The sequence below is a fragment of the Drosophila nasuta genome, chromosome 3 (assembly GCF_023558535.2).
Source record: "Drosophila nasuta strain 15112-1781.00 chromosome 3, ASM2355853v1, whole genome shotgun sequence".
Lineage (NCBI taxonomy): Eukaryota > Metazoa > Arthropoda > Insecta > Diptera > Drosophilidae > Drosophila > Drosophila nasuta.
In genome coordinates this window covers 30648884-30664101 of record NC_083457.1, presented here as the reverse complement: position 1 = coordinate 30664101, position 15218 = coordinate 30648884, and the positions used below count along the sequence as shown (strand labels likewise).

The window sequence follows — 15218 nt, the reverse complement described above, 5'->3', positions numbered from 1 at the left end:
CCTGGATTTCGCTTTGAATGACATATTGCACGTTAGCCAGGCTGAACGGCTAAACAGCAATGCCCCAACATTTATTACGAGTACAAAAAATCAATTTTTGTTGGCAACAACAATAACACATGTCCGTTTTCAATCATTTATTCACCGATTTTAATATTCATGTTATAACCACATAAAGCGATTCTGAAATGTTGATTCAAATATTAACAACTAAATCATATAGGCAGCGCCGCTTATCAGATTATTAATGGTGCTCAGCATGCTCCTTAGCTTGACTCTCAGCCCAAGCCTTCTTGTTTTCGGGTGAATTTGCTGAAAAAAGCACAGATAATAAATTTAACAATAGTTTTGCATAAATGTCACAACTGAAAATGCAGTACTTACCCAGCTTGCTGATCTTGTAGAAAACGGGAACGCAGGCAACCACTGCAATGAAATAGTAGCGCCAGATCCATTGGTTCTTAATGTAATGCTTGATTGGGAATTGGGCCAGCTTAGCCGAAAAAGTATAGGGATACTTCATGGGGCGTCCGGGAGCCTTCTCAACAACTTTGTCGGCCATGGTTGTGATTTGGTTACTGCTAAATTAACAAAATTTGAAAGTTTTGAGAAAATTATGTAATTTTTTCATACGAATGCCGCAAGTTACGTACCTGTGCAAGACGAAGACCACAATAATTCAATGTGATGAAGTAGCCCTGGTAAAACACAAAGTTGGCTGCGACTGCCAATCTGCTAAAGAAAATTTGCAAAATATTGCGTAAACTGCCAACTCTTTTCAAAAAGGAATATAATTTTTAAAAATATTTTGAGACTGGTTATGCTTAATAATATTCATGATACTGTTCTATTTAGCTAACAATTTTTTAATTCTATGCTTGTAATGAATGCTTTGATGGGGCAGAAAATATTTCTGTCATGAGAAATTTAATTTTTAGATGTACTTTGTCATTTACATTTGGCCACACTCTTTTGTCATTCACTAGAAATGTGATTTCTGCCGGTGTTAAAACGCGGATAGTGTTTTATTTATTTTGCAATCGTTTTTTATAAAATTTGGTTGCGTTTTTTTTTGCCTGTTTGAAGACGATGCTAAAGTTATTATAATGCATGTTGACTGTGTAAACATAAATGCGTTTGTCACCTAAGCCGCAATCGTAGTCGCATTCGATGCAAACGTTTGCCGCTCTCAACAACCCAAACACGTGAAGAATAAATACAAAACAAAAATTGCGATGCCTGAAAACTTGGATCTCTGTGAAATTGATTTTTTGCTCGGTTCTTCACCATGTCAAATGCAAAATGAAGCCACTTTTGATCTACATGTGCCAGGCAACCGCAAATCCAGCAAGAAACGTTCTCTGCTCGCTGAACGCATTGCGGACAGCGATGAGTTAGTGCGTCAATTGAAGCAGCTGCAGGGCAACCAGCAGCAGTTGAATGATCTGCGACGCTCCGCTGGCGAGGTAACCGAACTCTATCAGCATGAGAAACAGCAGCGGGAGGAGCTCGAGCGACGTCTAACTGAACGAAATCAACGTTGTTCCGAACTAGAGAAGCAGCTGGATGTGCAGCAATTGAACAGCGAGAATCTGCAAGAACAGCTCAAAGTCCGTGCATTGCCAGTCGATGCCAAGGACATGGTCACCATATTCATGCAACTAACACAGCGCGTGGGTGGCGAAGATTCGCCAGCCAGCGGTTTATTGCGGCGTGAACAGAATTTGATGCGAAAACTGAAGGAGTACTGCAAGACATGTAAGATTGTAATACCTCCAGCTCCAGCGATTAAAAGTCCACCAGCCAAGCGAAGCAAGGCCACATGTGGAACTGCAATTGCAACGCAAGCAACACAACCAAATGAGCTGCCCAGCAAGAAACCAGAAATGTGTTCGATTGCGGTGCAAAGCGAGAACGTAGCAGTTGCCACACGCAATCAGGGCACGCAGCACAAGTATATGACCACAACGCGAGGCACAACTACAGCATCCTTTATCAAAAAACACGATGTGGGCACCTGTTTTCCAGAGCCCAAAGCTCCACTATCTGTGCAACAGATTTTAAGCGATATGCTCACGTGGAGCAGTTCAAGTCAAAGGCCTCTAAGTCCCATTGGTGATCTGCAGCCAGAACCGGATGTGGTATCAACGATTAGTCTGGGCACCTGCACTGACTTGTGCAACGTGCTGCGTGAGATTGATTATCTGCCTGCAGTACCAGCAGATTTGAAACGTTCGACTTCGCGGCCACCCTCACGCGCCAGCGTAAAAGATGAGTTGCCGACCACGCCCACACTGGGGGCCTATGGTCATCATATGGCCAAGGAGCTGCTCAACATACTGCCGCACAATCAAAGCGTGTTGACTGATTTGCCGCCGCATGTTTTCAACGAAATCTGGCAAGTTATGGGCCAAATGGTGCTCGTTGTCTTACAGCGCCGCTCCACTAACGCTGCACCAGCGACACCAACACCAACACCTGTACCTACTCCGCCTCCCACCATCAGTCAGGCTGACTTTAGCAGCTGGTTCGATGCCCTGCACGAGAGTTCCTTGAACCTGGCGATGTCCAGCAATAAAGGTAAATCCGTAATAATCAAGAAGTTAACAACTGCTCAATGTGCCAATTTTATTATAGATCATGCTGAGATTGATGTGCCAGCGGAGGAAGAAACAGTTGGTGGCATGGATATAGGCACTGATCCTATAATAATGCCACCTCCCAACGAATTAACGCCCATTAAGCTGCCTGTGAGACCCAAATTTCGCATGAAATCACGCATAAAACCAAAGCCAAAGAAGAAAAAACGTCGTGTCGTTATAAAAACAAAATCCTCGGCGAAAAAACAACAAAGCGAAAACGATTGTAAAACTGTCGACACAGCAGATTCTGCAGTTTATTTCCTTAGCAATTTAAATGTGTTTAAAAGCTCCAACTGTGATATTTTGGACATTCAGCTTGACCCAGAGGAACAGCGCTTACTTGAAATGACTTCTGCAACAGAGGCCTTTAAACAAACTGTTGATTGTCAAGAAGAAACTCCCCAGCGGGTCTTTTCATCAACATCCGGCCAAAGTCAAATTAATGAGAACTCGGCTGATAAAGAAAACATTCTTCAGAAACCAAAGAATTCTCTTCAAAGCACTTCAATTGTTCCAGAAATACAAGCTGATAATCGACAGTTTTCGATACTTGAATTTACACAAGATCGTTCACAGAGCATGCATACAATTTCATCATGCCAAAATGAAACCCAACCAACTCTTGATGAAGTAGACACAGCACCATCTCACCTGCTTAAAGATACAACTTCCTGTATCTTACAGAGCAGCATCCAAACTTCAGCCCACAACAATCAAAAGGAGTCAACAGCTGCGAATGAGAAGAAATCTTATGATGGAAAAACACTAGATAAAGAAGTTCCTACAGAAAAGCTATCTTTAACTTTTTGCCAACCTAAACAACTTACAAAATCATTAGTTGAGATTAAAGAGGATTCAGTAAATAAACATTGGATGTCACAAAATACAGTTATAATATCACCTCATCGAGAGAAAGTGGAATCTACATTAAACGAGGATAAGACTTCAAAAGATGAGGAATCTTCGACAGAAGATCATTCGCAATGCGTGCTTTCAGCTTCAACATACAATACTCGAGTACGTTCACTATTTGGCAGTGATGACGATTCAGATAATGAACAATTTGAGGAAGATTCCTCATCATTTACATCCAAGTGTTTCCAGTACTCGAACCAAAGTGAGTCGTCACGGGAGGACTGGGATGATGAACAGCCAGCAGTTTGTCCAGAAGAAAAGAATACACTTTCATCTACACTTAAAGAAGCTGTAAACAATTCATTAACTGAGTCGGATGTTGAAAAGCCGAAACTTTTGGCTCATTCTGAAGATTTGCAACAATGCTCACCTCCATCTTTCAACTACAAAAATCAACAGATGTCCTCATTTGATGCACATCCAAACTCTCCTTTATTACATTATAATGCAGAAATGCATGTAAACTTCTCGGATGTGGAAAGCATCGGATCTGGCTGTGATTTAGTCATTGATGATGGTAATCTGCCGGATGGGGATACAGACTGTCAAAGTGAGGAGCCGATTCAACCGGTTCCTGTAGTTAATCGTAAGCGAAAGGCAAGTTCATCCAGCAGACTAGAGTATCAACCAGTTGAAAAGCGACTAACACGTTCCCAAGCTAAGCAGTTACTCGTAGAAAGTGCAAATGTGGACAACAGCAATCCGCAGCCAAGCGATACTACATTCTCTTCACCCATGTCACCTGTTGCGGCTACCGACTGCGAAGGAAGTGACTTAGCACCCATCGAAATTCCACTGCAGTCACCTGGAGAGGAGGAGCTCAATGCTAGAGAACCGAAGGCTCTGCTCAGCTACGTTGTCAACGAAGTCAAAGCCATTGCCAAGCAATGTGGTAAACGGCCGCAGCAGCAGCAGAGTGTAGAGCAATTAAAGCTGAAAGTGGTCGATTACATGATAAACTTCAAGGAGTTGGAGACTTCGTGCTTTGAGAGTCTCAATCGAGATGAAAGTGTCGCTTGTAATGTCATAATTAATGCATATGGAACAGATGAGGCTAAGATAGAAAATGTCAATGCTCTGGAGCGTCTAATGTTGGTTGTTCGAAGAATTCAGTTGCAGAACAATTCTCTAATACCCCGATTGATGAGCGTGTTGGAGCAACGGATATTCACACTAAAGGAGCGACTAAACACACAAACGTCACACAAATATCTGCGATTGCATTTGCATTTGATTGCCATGCAAAAGAGTCTCACGGTGCGTGGCCAAAGCTTTGTGAATCCAGCACGTTTGCTGCTGGCCAAAATACTGTATCATTACAAGAATGACATGACGTTACTTGTCCTCGAGGTGCTCAACCACTTTCCAACGGTGCTGCCATATCGCGAGGAACGCGGCTACAATCATGCCGATCCACTAATTACGGTCATCAAGCATTTGCTCATGGGTCACAAGTACGAGGTGCAAGATGCCGAAGGCGCTGATCGTGCATTGATCTCCAAACTGCGATTCCAATACCACTTCCAGCCCTTTGAACCCACCAAGCAGCAGGTGATTGAGAATCTGGTGGAGAAACTAAAAGCAGGTCGACTAGATCAAGTGTGCTACGCCTTTGCGCTATTCTGTCGTCGTGCAACTCCGACGCAAGTCCTCAAAGGCGTGCTGGAGGCACATCTGCTGCCGCTGGCCAACAGCTACTGTGATTTGTGCATGCAGAGCGAGGAGTATGATGCACGCATGGAGGCTCTGCTGCAAAGCATATCGATGATTGTGAAGCAAATGCCGCTAGGCCAACAAATCGATATCATCAACTACATTGCGCTCTTCAAGCGCATTCTTGTGGCAGTGCCACGTCCTAGAGTCCAACAGGCTGCTGTCCAGGCTATATTGCGCACTCAACGATTTGGTTATGGCTTTGCGTTGGATGCGCTGCAGAGCTACAGACCCAACTATCAACTCTCTCCTATGACGCGAGCCATGATGCGTAGCTATGCGGAGCGTCGTCGACAGTATCAGCTGCACAAGAAGGCGCCGTTTTGTCAGAAGGATGCAAATGGAAACGAATCAGTTCGTTAAATTTCTTCTTTTTTATGAATTGTAACTATTTATTTGTGTGAATGTATATATATTTATATATATTATATGAATTAAACTAAATGCTAACTGCAATAGATATTTTTACAACTTTAAGCTTACAAACTAAAATTAATTTGATTAAAAAAGGAATACACATTGCATGTAGAAATGATTGCACATTAAAAATGGAAATGGAAAGCGTTCAAAGTCATGTTGTGTGTCAATCAAGCAACAGAATTTAAGCATAATTTCAAAAATGTACAATAGAAATTTACATATAGAAGCTTCGTGACTGTACAATAGAACACATTTGGGGGATTTCCCCCGAAATGTATCTTCTGTATGCTATGTTAGTATGTATAGTATGTGTTATGTTGTCGAATTATTAACTATGCCTCCATATCGAAATGCCTTTGAAGCAGTTAGCTAGTGGGACGCAAAAGAACAGCAAACAACTTGTGGCTCAATTGAGGTAAGGTACTTGTCGTGAACTTGGGCTAAACGTTCAGCTTTGATTTGTTGTAGTCTAGAAGCGCATCATTGCAAGGCTGCCACCAGTTGCCGTTGTCGTTGAGTGCCAACAACTCTTGCTAGATCAGTTTATTTAGCTGAAAAAAAATCAATTGTTTAGTGTGTAAATTAGAATAGAGTGCAATTATTTATACCAGTGAGCGACGCTGGTGCTCCTTTTCGAGGGCAACTTGTGCTTGCTGTGGCGAAAACTTCAGCACTGCCGAGATGACCTTTACCAGAGTTTCATTGTTCGTATTGCCGGTTAAGTACTGAAAGTATTTTACTTGTTGTTATAAAGATGTGTGCTTGGCTTTTAAATAAACTCTCACCTGAAACATGATGTTGCGGAGATACTCGAACTCAGTGTTCGCAGGCACACTATCGCTATGCTGCATGGATACCTACGACATCAAGTTAATAGGATTAATTTGAATATAATCACTGGAATATTAGTTTTCTTTACCAATGTTTCATCCAATTGCCGCGATAGCTTTGCGTTCTGCAGCTTCAGACGCTCGTTCGACTGCTCGAGTATCAGAAAGTTTTCACACTTCTGCTCTAAGAATATATTGCGATTCGTCACATCTTGCACCTCGCTCATAATCTCTTTGAGCTTCGCCTCTAGTAGCGCCTTCTCATCGGTGGCCACCGCGTCTTGCACATTCTTGGGCGCTAAACTGGCCAGCAATTGTTGGGCTTGAATGCCGGCACGCAATGTCTCCAGCTCATTGATGCGTTCTGCCATCTCCTTGTTGGTGGCCTGCAGTTCATCGATCTCCTGCTGAAGATTTGACTGTTCGCCAGTGCTCTTGTACTTGAGATCCTCCAGTTCGCGTTGCAATTGCTCATTGAGGCTGCGCAAATGTTCCGAATCGCTGGGCAGTGGTATTTGTGTTGGTGTTGCTGTAGGCAACTGTTCCTGGTCTTCTTTATGCTTAGCAATTTGTTCTTCGAGACGCATACAATGCTCTTGAGATTTCGCCAGCTCCGCTTGACGTTCTTGCAGCTGCTGTTGAACGTGCAACAGCTCCTTCTGAACTGTGTCGCTTTGCTCGCTTACAAAACTGGCATGCTCGCTTTGACGTGTCAACTCTAAAGCCTGCTCTTCTAGGGCGGCCTTAAGTTGTGACACCTCGATCTTGGCCTCACTGCTGGCTGTGTCCTTTTCAATTAGTTGCGTTGCATGTTGCTCGGCCTGCTCCTGAAGGACGTAGAGTTCACACTGCAGTGACTTGAGTTTCTCTCTTAGATCATCGCCTTCGCTGGGTGTCGTCGTTGCCAGAGACAATTCCTTCTCTAGCTGCTTGGTATGCTTGTTTAGATATTCGTTTTCGATCTGCAATTGTTCGTAGTTGGCTAACTGCTGGGAGGAGCCCTTCAGCGTTTCGATTTCTCTCTGCAGTGCATCGTTAGCTTCGTGCAGCCGTTGCACATCCCCATTGGCGGCACTACAACGTGCCTCGAGGGTTTCTAGCTGCGCTGCATGCGTTGCATTTGCCGTTTGCATCTTCTGTTGCATAGACTGCTCCGTTTCTTTCAGTGAGTCCAATTGTTCACGTAAATTGTGTATTGTTGCTTTTAGTATGTCCAGCTGTTCAGTGTTACTCTCCAGCTCAGTGGAGCGTTGTGTTTGCTCCTCCAACTGCTGTTGCAATTCACGTTGTCGATCACGCACCTCGGAAAGTTGCTGTTGAGCTTCGTCCAAGTCTAGTTGCAGAGTATTTGCTTGTGATTCCAAGGCGTTCTTTGCCTGCTGCACACAAGTGAGCTCATCCTTTGCTATCAGGCTTTCCTTCTCAAAGGAATCGCATTTATCCTGCAGCGTGCGATGATCGTGTTCCATGATCTCTTGAGCATTCTGCAGCTTGGAATGCTCGTCCAGCACCTGTTGCATTTTGTTTTGTATCTTTGTCAGTTCGTCCTGCTGCTTCTGCAAGTGATTATTCTGCTCCTCCAGCAGACAGTTGCGTTCTGCCAATTTGCTGTTCTCTCGTTCGATCTCTTCAATTCTGGCCGTTGATAACTCGCCCTGCACATCGTTGTCTTGCTGCTGCTGTTGCAACGCCTCAATATGCGCTTCCAGTTGTCGCTTCTCGCGTTCCAATTGCGTTTGCGCGGACTGCACTTCCTGCAGATGAGCCTGCATCGTAGTAATCTCCTCTAGAATAACTGTGACACGCGATTGCAATTCTTGCTTCTCATTGCGCAGCTCTTCCACCTTAGCCGACTCTCCCTTGAGCTGATCCACGCTGGCAGCCTGCTCGCTGTGCTTTGTCTGCAGCTGCTCGTGCTGTTTTTTCAACTTATTGAGTTTGTTGGAGCTGGCCTTCAGTTCCTTTTCCTTGGCAGCCACGCCAGTTTGAGCGGCAGTGAGTTGGCTTGTCAGTGCTTCGATCTGTGATCTTAATGCTGCTATTGCATCTGCTTCAGAGTTTGTGCTGCTAGTAAATTGATCGTTCAATGACTGCAGCTCATTTTGTAGCTTGAGTGTTTGTTCCTCAGCCGCAGACTTCTCCACGTTGAGTACGGCAACCATTTCGCGTTCTTGCTCTAGACTCTTTTCAGTTTCCAGCACACGCTGCTCTTGCTGTGTCAATCGTTCCCTGGCTTCCAATAGTTGAGCTTGCACTTCGTCTAAAGTGGATTCGTTTTGCTGGTAGCGCTGCACAATCTCGTTAAGCTGATTATTTTGCAGTCGCAAGTCTTCCAAGCTCTGTTCACTATCGGTTTTCAACGTGCTTAGTTGCTCCTCCAGCAAGGTTAGTTGTTTCTCCTTTGCCGTATGGTTTAATTTCAAATTCTTGAGTTCTTCTTCGATAGCAAGCAGTTTGGTTTCAGCCTCTTGTTTTGATTTTTGCAGCTGCTTCAATTGCTCTTTGGTTTCTTCGGCTTCCGATCCACGACTTTTGGAAGATTCCAACTCTGTCTGAAGCTGCGACAACCTCACTTGCGTTTGCTGCGCTTCATTTTCCTTCTGCTCCAAATGCAACTGCAGTTGCTTCTCAAGCGTATTCACTTCTTGCTCCTTTGTCGTATACTTTAATCTCAAACTATTCAGCTCCTCCTCGGTGGCTATTAATTTTGCTTCCGCTTCTTGCTTCGAGTTTTCCAGCTGTTTCAGTTCTTCTTTGATTTCCTCTGCATGAGATGCACGATTGTTGGATGCTGCTAGATCATTATTGAGTTGGCTTAGCTTCTCTTGCCATTGTTGGGAATCATTTCGTGTCCCCGCTAATTTTTCTTCTAGCGAAGTCACTAGTTGCTCCTTTGTCGTATATTCTAATCTTAACTGGCCCAACTGCTCCTCTGTGGCTTGTAGTTTAGCTGTTATTTCCTGTTTACTGTCTTGTATCTGCTCCAATTGCTGCTTAGTATCCTCCAGTTGATCTCCACGACTATTAGAGGACTCCAGTTCAGCTTCAAGCTTCACTAATTTCCCTTGCAATTGGCGCGTTTCGTTTTCCTTCTGCTCCAGCTGTGCCTGAAGCTGCTTTTCCAACGCTGTCACCTGTTGCTCCTTTGAAGTGTGCTCTTTGCTTAAGTTTTGTAGCTGCTCTTCAGCCGCAGTAAGTTTGGCTTCCAATTCGATCTTAGAGGCTTCCAATCCACCTTTTTGTTGCTTCAGTTGATCTTGCAGTTTCTGCACTTCCGTTTCCTTCAGTGTCAGCTCGGTTTCCAATTTCTTCAGCTGTGCTACGCTTTGTTGCTCTTTTTCAGTTTGCTCATTCTTCAGTGTACTTAACAATTGTTCGGTCGTGATAAGCTTGGCTTCAGTTTCTTGCTTAGCCTGCTCCAACTGCTTCAATTGCTCCTTGATGTCCTTCAGCTGTGTTTCATTAGTGCTTGCCTGCTGCAACTCTCCTGTCTGCTGCTTCAAATTGTCCTGCAGATGTTGCACTTGTTTTTCCTTTTGCTCCAACTCGGATTCTAGTTTCTTTAGATGCTGCGACTTTTCCGTTTGATCCCCTTTAAGAGTGGTCAGCGTATGATTCGCTGCAATGAGTTTGGCATCGACTTCTTGTTTGGCATTTTGCAATTTCTTCAGCTGCTCCTTGACATCGCCGGCTTGCGTTTCACGACCATTAGCCAACTCCAGTTCAACTTCCAGTTGCTTCACTGCATCCTGCAGCTTGCGTACTTCCGTTTCTTTATGCTCCAGCTCCGTATGGATTGCCTGCTTGGTTTGCGCCAGCAAGAGCACATTTTCCTCCTCCTGTTTGCGTAGCGATGCAATCGTATTGTTGGCTTCCTTGTTATTCTGCGACAGCTGTTTCAACTGCTCTTCATGTTCGACCAATAGTTGGCGAAGTTTGGTTATGTCCTCATCATGTTCATGTGTGGGCTGGCTACCATTTGTTGTGGTCACTGCCTTTACTACTGTTGGTTCCTCCAAATCGATTAGCTTGTCGCCATCATTCTGACTGCGTTCGAGTGCAGCAGCCACATTATCAGGGTTCTCTCCCAGCAGCTTGAGCTTGGTTTGGTAGGCTTGCATCTTGCAGCTCATGTCATCCATTTCGATGCGCAGCGCTTCCTCCAAATGTGCTTTGGCCTGCTGTTCCAGTGTGCATTGTTCACGCAATTCGCTAATGCGACGCAATGCTTTTTCCTGGGTCTCCACAAGCACAGACTAAAAGCAAACTAGGTGTAATAATAATGCAGAAATATATGTGGTTTTTGAGCTTACGCGTGCTTTACTACTGTCGCGCTCCAATTCCTTGTACTTCTTCGCCAGATCCGTATAGCGACAGCGATACTTGTGATAGCGATCCAACGATTTTTTATACGCATCATATAGCTGATCTTTGGTAATCACATCTAAACGTGCTGTCGATGCCGAGTCATCAAACTCGCTGCTCGTCTCATCCAAGTCCGACTGCAAGTGATACATCTGCGATAGGAAAAACAGTTGGTTATTAGCCTATAGCACAAATAAAACTCAGCTTACAGCTGGTGCATCATAAGAGGGCAAGCGAAAGGAGACATCGCTTGCCATGGACGAGTTAGATAGCTTGCGGGTACGCGGTATAGCCCCTCCAACACCATTTAATGACTGTGTCGAGTTGCGAACGCCGCGCGGCAGCTTTTGTATGCGATACGGAGAGTTTTGTGGCGTATCTGGAATGTGTAATTAAATCAGTATCTTGCACTGATAAGACTCTAAATGTCGTTATCAATACCACTTTACCTTCTTCTGTGATGCTAAAGAAGTTCTCATTTGTGCCGGTATCGGTATTCTCTGAGCTATTTGGCGTCGTTGTTGAACTGGACGATGAGCTCACAGCGGCCTAGAAAGCAACAAAAAAGGGGAACAATTAAATACTTGTATATTTATCTACGTGTGTGTGTGTCATGCAATCTGTTTGTGTGCAAGGGTGGGCGAGGGGGCTGGGTGTGCGCACAGCTGCCAAACCTATATAATAAAATATGGGTCAAATTTGGTGACTGCCGCTTGGTTTTGTGCATCACCTTTTGCCCGGACACAAACATGACATACGGATTCACACACACACACACACATCGAAACAATCACACAACATTTGCTTATGTGTGTGTATGTTTTTATTAATTTTGCACTTTTTCCTATTCATTTCTTGCCTGGGCTGCGTTTGCAAATTGTTGAAATTTGGACGGCGACGCTTTCACCTCTTCGATGAGCTTGTTTTTCAAATTGGCAAACATGTTTGGGCGTTTTGCTGCACTTGTTGGATACTGTGTTGACTTCCAAATTTATGCCCAGTCGATTTTTATATAAAAAACATCTAATATAAATAAATACGTGTCTGCAGGTATTGCGCTTATTGCCACTCTGATTTATTTACGCGATATGGCAACATTGCATGGTAAAAATGTATAGGCGCACCTTTTTTGGTATTTTTTTCATGAAATGCAGCTGAGTGAACTATTATGGTATATCTGACGGTATGGTCACGCTGCAATTTAAATTGTATAGCCGTTACTTTTTTGTCCCAAGATGAAGTCCAATAATAAAATTAAAATTTTATAATTGATATACATGATCTCATGTTTATTTGTGGACACGCATTGGTAAAAATACATTGTAAGCAATTATTTGACGATCATTCTTCATACTGCAATTTTCAGTTTAAAAATGGGATATTTCGTTGAAATAAAAAACAGTAGCGAAAAACCTGTCAGATTCTGTAAAACATTTTTAACAGTTTAAAAGTAGAAAAATCTGTGAATAAACACATTTTAATTCAATTATTCACAGCTCGACAGAAGTCGTTAACATACTTACATATTTTCAAAGACAATAATTGTTTGCTAAATTCAATGTTGGACGCGTCAAAAATGAAGCTCAACAATAATACCATGATGCGTGGTTTGAGTGAATTTTCGGCAACAGCCATATTAATGATCTTCAGCTGTATTGGCTGCACGGCAAATCAACAGGATCACAATCATGGAATTCTCATTGCAAGTCTGATCCAAGGAATGGCAGTTGTGATGATTATGCATATCTTTGGATTTATATCTGGCGCTCATGCAAATCCGTGTGTCTCGATTGCTTGCTGTTTGCTCGGTCATATTGGATCTCATATGATGATATTCTATGTGGCCAGTCAGCTTGCAGGCGCTACCTTTGGCTATTTTCTATTACATCAAATGGTACCCCAGGCCACGATTATGTCCAGCAAACTTGGCAACTGTATAGTGGAACCCATGGAAGGTCTTTCCTATGTACAGATTTTGAGCATTGAGGGCTTTCTTGCAGCAGTGATGACATTTGCCTGGTGTGCTCTGTGGGATGTGCGCAGTGGACGTTTTCTAGACTCGGTTACCTTACGCATTGGTTGCTTGATCACAGCATGTCATTTAGTTGGAGTAAGTAATGGGATTTATTTGTACGTTAAATGCAATATATTTGATTATAATTCATAGGCACAGTTGACTGGGGCAACAATGAATCCAGCCAAGCTGCTCATTCCAACGCTCTACAATGGCAATCTGGAAACTGTGCTGATGCAATTGTCTGGCCAGTTGGTGGCTTGTATCATTGTGCCTCAAATCTGGCACTTTGTCTTTAGCCAACGCTATCGACCTCTGCGGGTGGAGAACAGCGAGAGGCCTTCGCCTGAACTATATTTAACTCCATAATTATTAAGACTATAACTGCTAATATAAATACTATATTTACTCATGAATATTACGATGCATTTGTCTGCCCAGTTGGGTTTATTCGCCTGCAATTAGTGGATCGCCTGCCAGGCAAACTTGAACTTAATGAGAAGTACATACAACAAGTTGCCAAGTGGATTAGAGCACAGCTTAGCGTACGATCAAATATCTTAGCAGACATGAAAAATTCAAATGCTCCCCTATGTTCTTATCACTAGCATATCTTTTTGGAGGGCGCCTTGTTATCTTTTTAATTTGTAGAAAATAATTAAAAATAATCGCGTGTTTTAAAAGTTTATATAAGCGTTACTGCAAGATAAGAGTTGAAGGTTCTTTGATTCCGAATTACTATATATGCAAAATATAAGGAAATTTTCCATACCATTTGACCCAGACAGCATATCTATTATCATGGATTTACTTGATATAATATTGCGGAAATAGATTACTTGCCCAGATAAAGGTAGATGCATATATATTCTGTGTTTACAATGGGTATTCTCAGGCAACTGCTATATTTGGTTGCCCTTAGTATTTATTTAAAATATTTGTAGTACCTTTTAGTACATTTTGCTTGCGTCTGTAATTTTAACAAATACTTTAAAAAATAGAAAAACATATTAAAAAAATCTAATCTAATGAAAAACAATACATTTTTGAAATGAACACTAGAAATTTATAAAATGCGGTGTAAAATTTGTACATTACAAAAATTTTTGAAATTGCTTATGCTTCATCTTCCTCTGGCTTCTCACCCGTTGGTTTAAAGGCGTATTTCCAGAGAAACGCGGTGCCCGCTGATGATACCATTGGAGACACCCAGTAAATCCAATGATACTCCCAGAAATTGTTCCACACAGCTGGACCAAACGTTCGTGCCGGATTCATACTAGCACCAGTGAACGGTCCCTGTGATTAATAGAAAATATATGCTATATGAAAGATATAAATACAGAAAAAGAGATAAGGCTTACTGCAGCTAGGGCTAAACACCCAACGGCAATTCCGAAGCGTAATGATACCGAATCTCCAAATTTGGCATTGCGTGGATCCCAAACTGCACAACAGACCATGATTAGAATGCTAGTGATGACGAACTCGATAAGAACACCCTGCCATATGGGAATGCCTTTTCCCAAAGTTGTGATGCAGACGCCACTTGGCGTATTTACGCTGTAGAGATCAGCATAGGGCAACGAAGCTTTAAGCAATCCATAGCCCAGAACAGCGCCGATCAATTGCGCAAAGAAATACGCAATTGCCATGGGCAGCGATATCATTTCGTATATGTAGAAGGCCAAAGTGACAGCGGGATTGATGTGAGCTCCAGAGATACAGCCGAAACATTGAATGGCAATGAATACAACAAAGCCAAAGGTAAGACACGCCTGTAGGTGGGAATTACTATAGTTCGGAGATGAGACACATCCCATGCAGCCGAGCCATACGAGGATCATTGTGGCAATCATTTCGCCCAGGACAATGCACCCTTTTCTTATAATTTCCTTTGCTTTTATCTTTCCTGCCATTTTAGCTAGCTGGAACAATGAAATGGTTAGCAATACTATTTGGCTAATGAACTTACGTTTTGTCTTTTGTTTATCACCTGTGTATCTGTTTATTATTATGTTTTGGTAGTATTTTTGGTGAGATCCAATTGTGAGTTGTTTTTAGACTGAATTCTCTATTGCTATTTTGATGTATATTTTTAGAGACAGAACAACGCTTTATATTCTTCATTAAAATTCATTAACTATGATACGATTCGCTGCATCTCAAGTAATTGTAAATTGGCGTAGCTTGTATTTTTGACTTAAATGTTTTATTTATTTATATTTTTATGGAAATAGAAAGTAATAGTTAAGTAAAAAAAGGTGACAAAATTCTGTTTTTTGTTCATAAAGTAATTGTCACTTCTATTTAATTCGA

The 15218-nt window shown here is 42.6% G+C and overlaps 5 protein-coding genes across 6 annotated transcripts; 2 read left to right on the top strand and 3 right to left on the bottom strand.

Moving 5' to 3' along the window:
- Positions 1 to 122: 122 nt before the first annotated feature.
- LOC132792727 (uncharacterized) lies at positions 123 to 779 on the bottom strand. Its single transcript, XM_060802180.1, has 3 exons — positions 654 to 779; positions 385 to 581; positions 123 to 312 (listed from the first exon to the last, which is right to left on the bottom strand). Exons 2-3 carry the CDS (start codon positions 560 to 562, stop codon positions 245 to 247), a joined length of 246 nt encoding a protein of 81 aa, XP_060658163.1. The 5' UTR covers positions 563 to 581; positions 654 to 779; the 3' UTR covers positions 123 to 244.
- A 188-nt stretch (positions 780 to 967) lies between these two features.
- Positions 968 to 5733, top strand: LOC132792723 (little elongation complex subunit 1). The gene is made up of 2 exons (XM_060802173.1): positions 968 to 2580; positions 2638 to 5733. Exons 1-2 carry the CDS (start codon positions 1236 to 1238, stop codon positions 5631 to 5633), a joined length of 4341 nt encoding a protein of 1446 aa, XP_060658156.1. The 5' UTR covers positions 968 to 1235; the 3' UTR covers positions 5634 to 5733.
- Positions 5734 to 5818: 85 nt separating this feature from the next.
- On the bottom strand, positions 5819 to 11964 carry LOC132792721 (myosin-1). Its single transcript, XM_060802172.1, has 8 exons — positions 11745 to 11964; positions 11335 to 11434; positions 11095 to 11264; positions 10834 to 11037; positions 6610 to 10776; positions 6476 to 6547; positions 6299 to 6415; positions 5819 to 6241 (listed from the first exon to the last, which is right to left on the bottom strand). Exons 1-8 carry the CDS (start codon positions 11826 to 11828, stop codon positions 6224 to 6226), a joined length of 4932 nt encoding a protein of 1643 aa, XP_060658155.1. The 5' UTR covers positions 11829 to 11964; the 3' UTR covers positions 5819 to 6223.
- A 355-nt stretch (positions 11965 to 12319) lies between these two features.
- On the top strand, positions 12320 to 13317 carry LOC132792726 (aquaporin-2). The gene is made up of 2 exons (XM_060802179.1): positions 12320 to 12995; positions 13053 to 13317. Exons 1-2 carry the CDS (start codon positions 12444 to 12446, stop codon positions 13266 to 13268), a joined length of 768 nt encoding a protein of 255 aa, XP_060658162.1. The 5' UTR covers positions 12320 to 12443; the 3' UTR covers positions 13269 to 13317.
- A 611-nt stretch (positions 13318 to 13928) lies between these two features.
- LOC132792772 (aquaporin-like) lies at positions 13929 to 15044 on the bottom strand. 2 transcript variants are annotated; one of them, XM_060802243.1, is made up of 3 exons: positions 14896 to 15044; positions 14264 to 14823; positions 13929 to 14198 (listed from the first exon to the last, which is right to left on the bottom strand). In XM_060802243.1, the coding sequence occupies exons 2-3, from the start codon at positions 14816 to 14818 to the stop codon at positions 14016 to 14018; spliced, it is 738 nt and encodes a 245-aa protein (XP_060658226.1). In that variant the 5' UTR covers positions 14819 to 14823; positions 14896 to 15044; the 3' UTR covers positions 13929 to 14015. The 2 variants fall into 2 exon arrangements, with proteins under 2 accessions (XP_060658226.1, XP_060658225.1); XM_060802242.1 differs by having other exon boundaries at positions 13932 to 14198; positions 14264 to 14827; positions 14896 to 15040.
- Between the last annotated feature and the right edge of the window lie 174 nt (positions 15045 to 15218).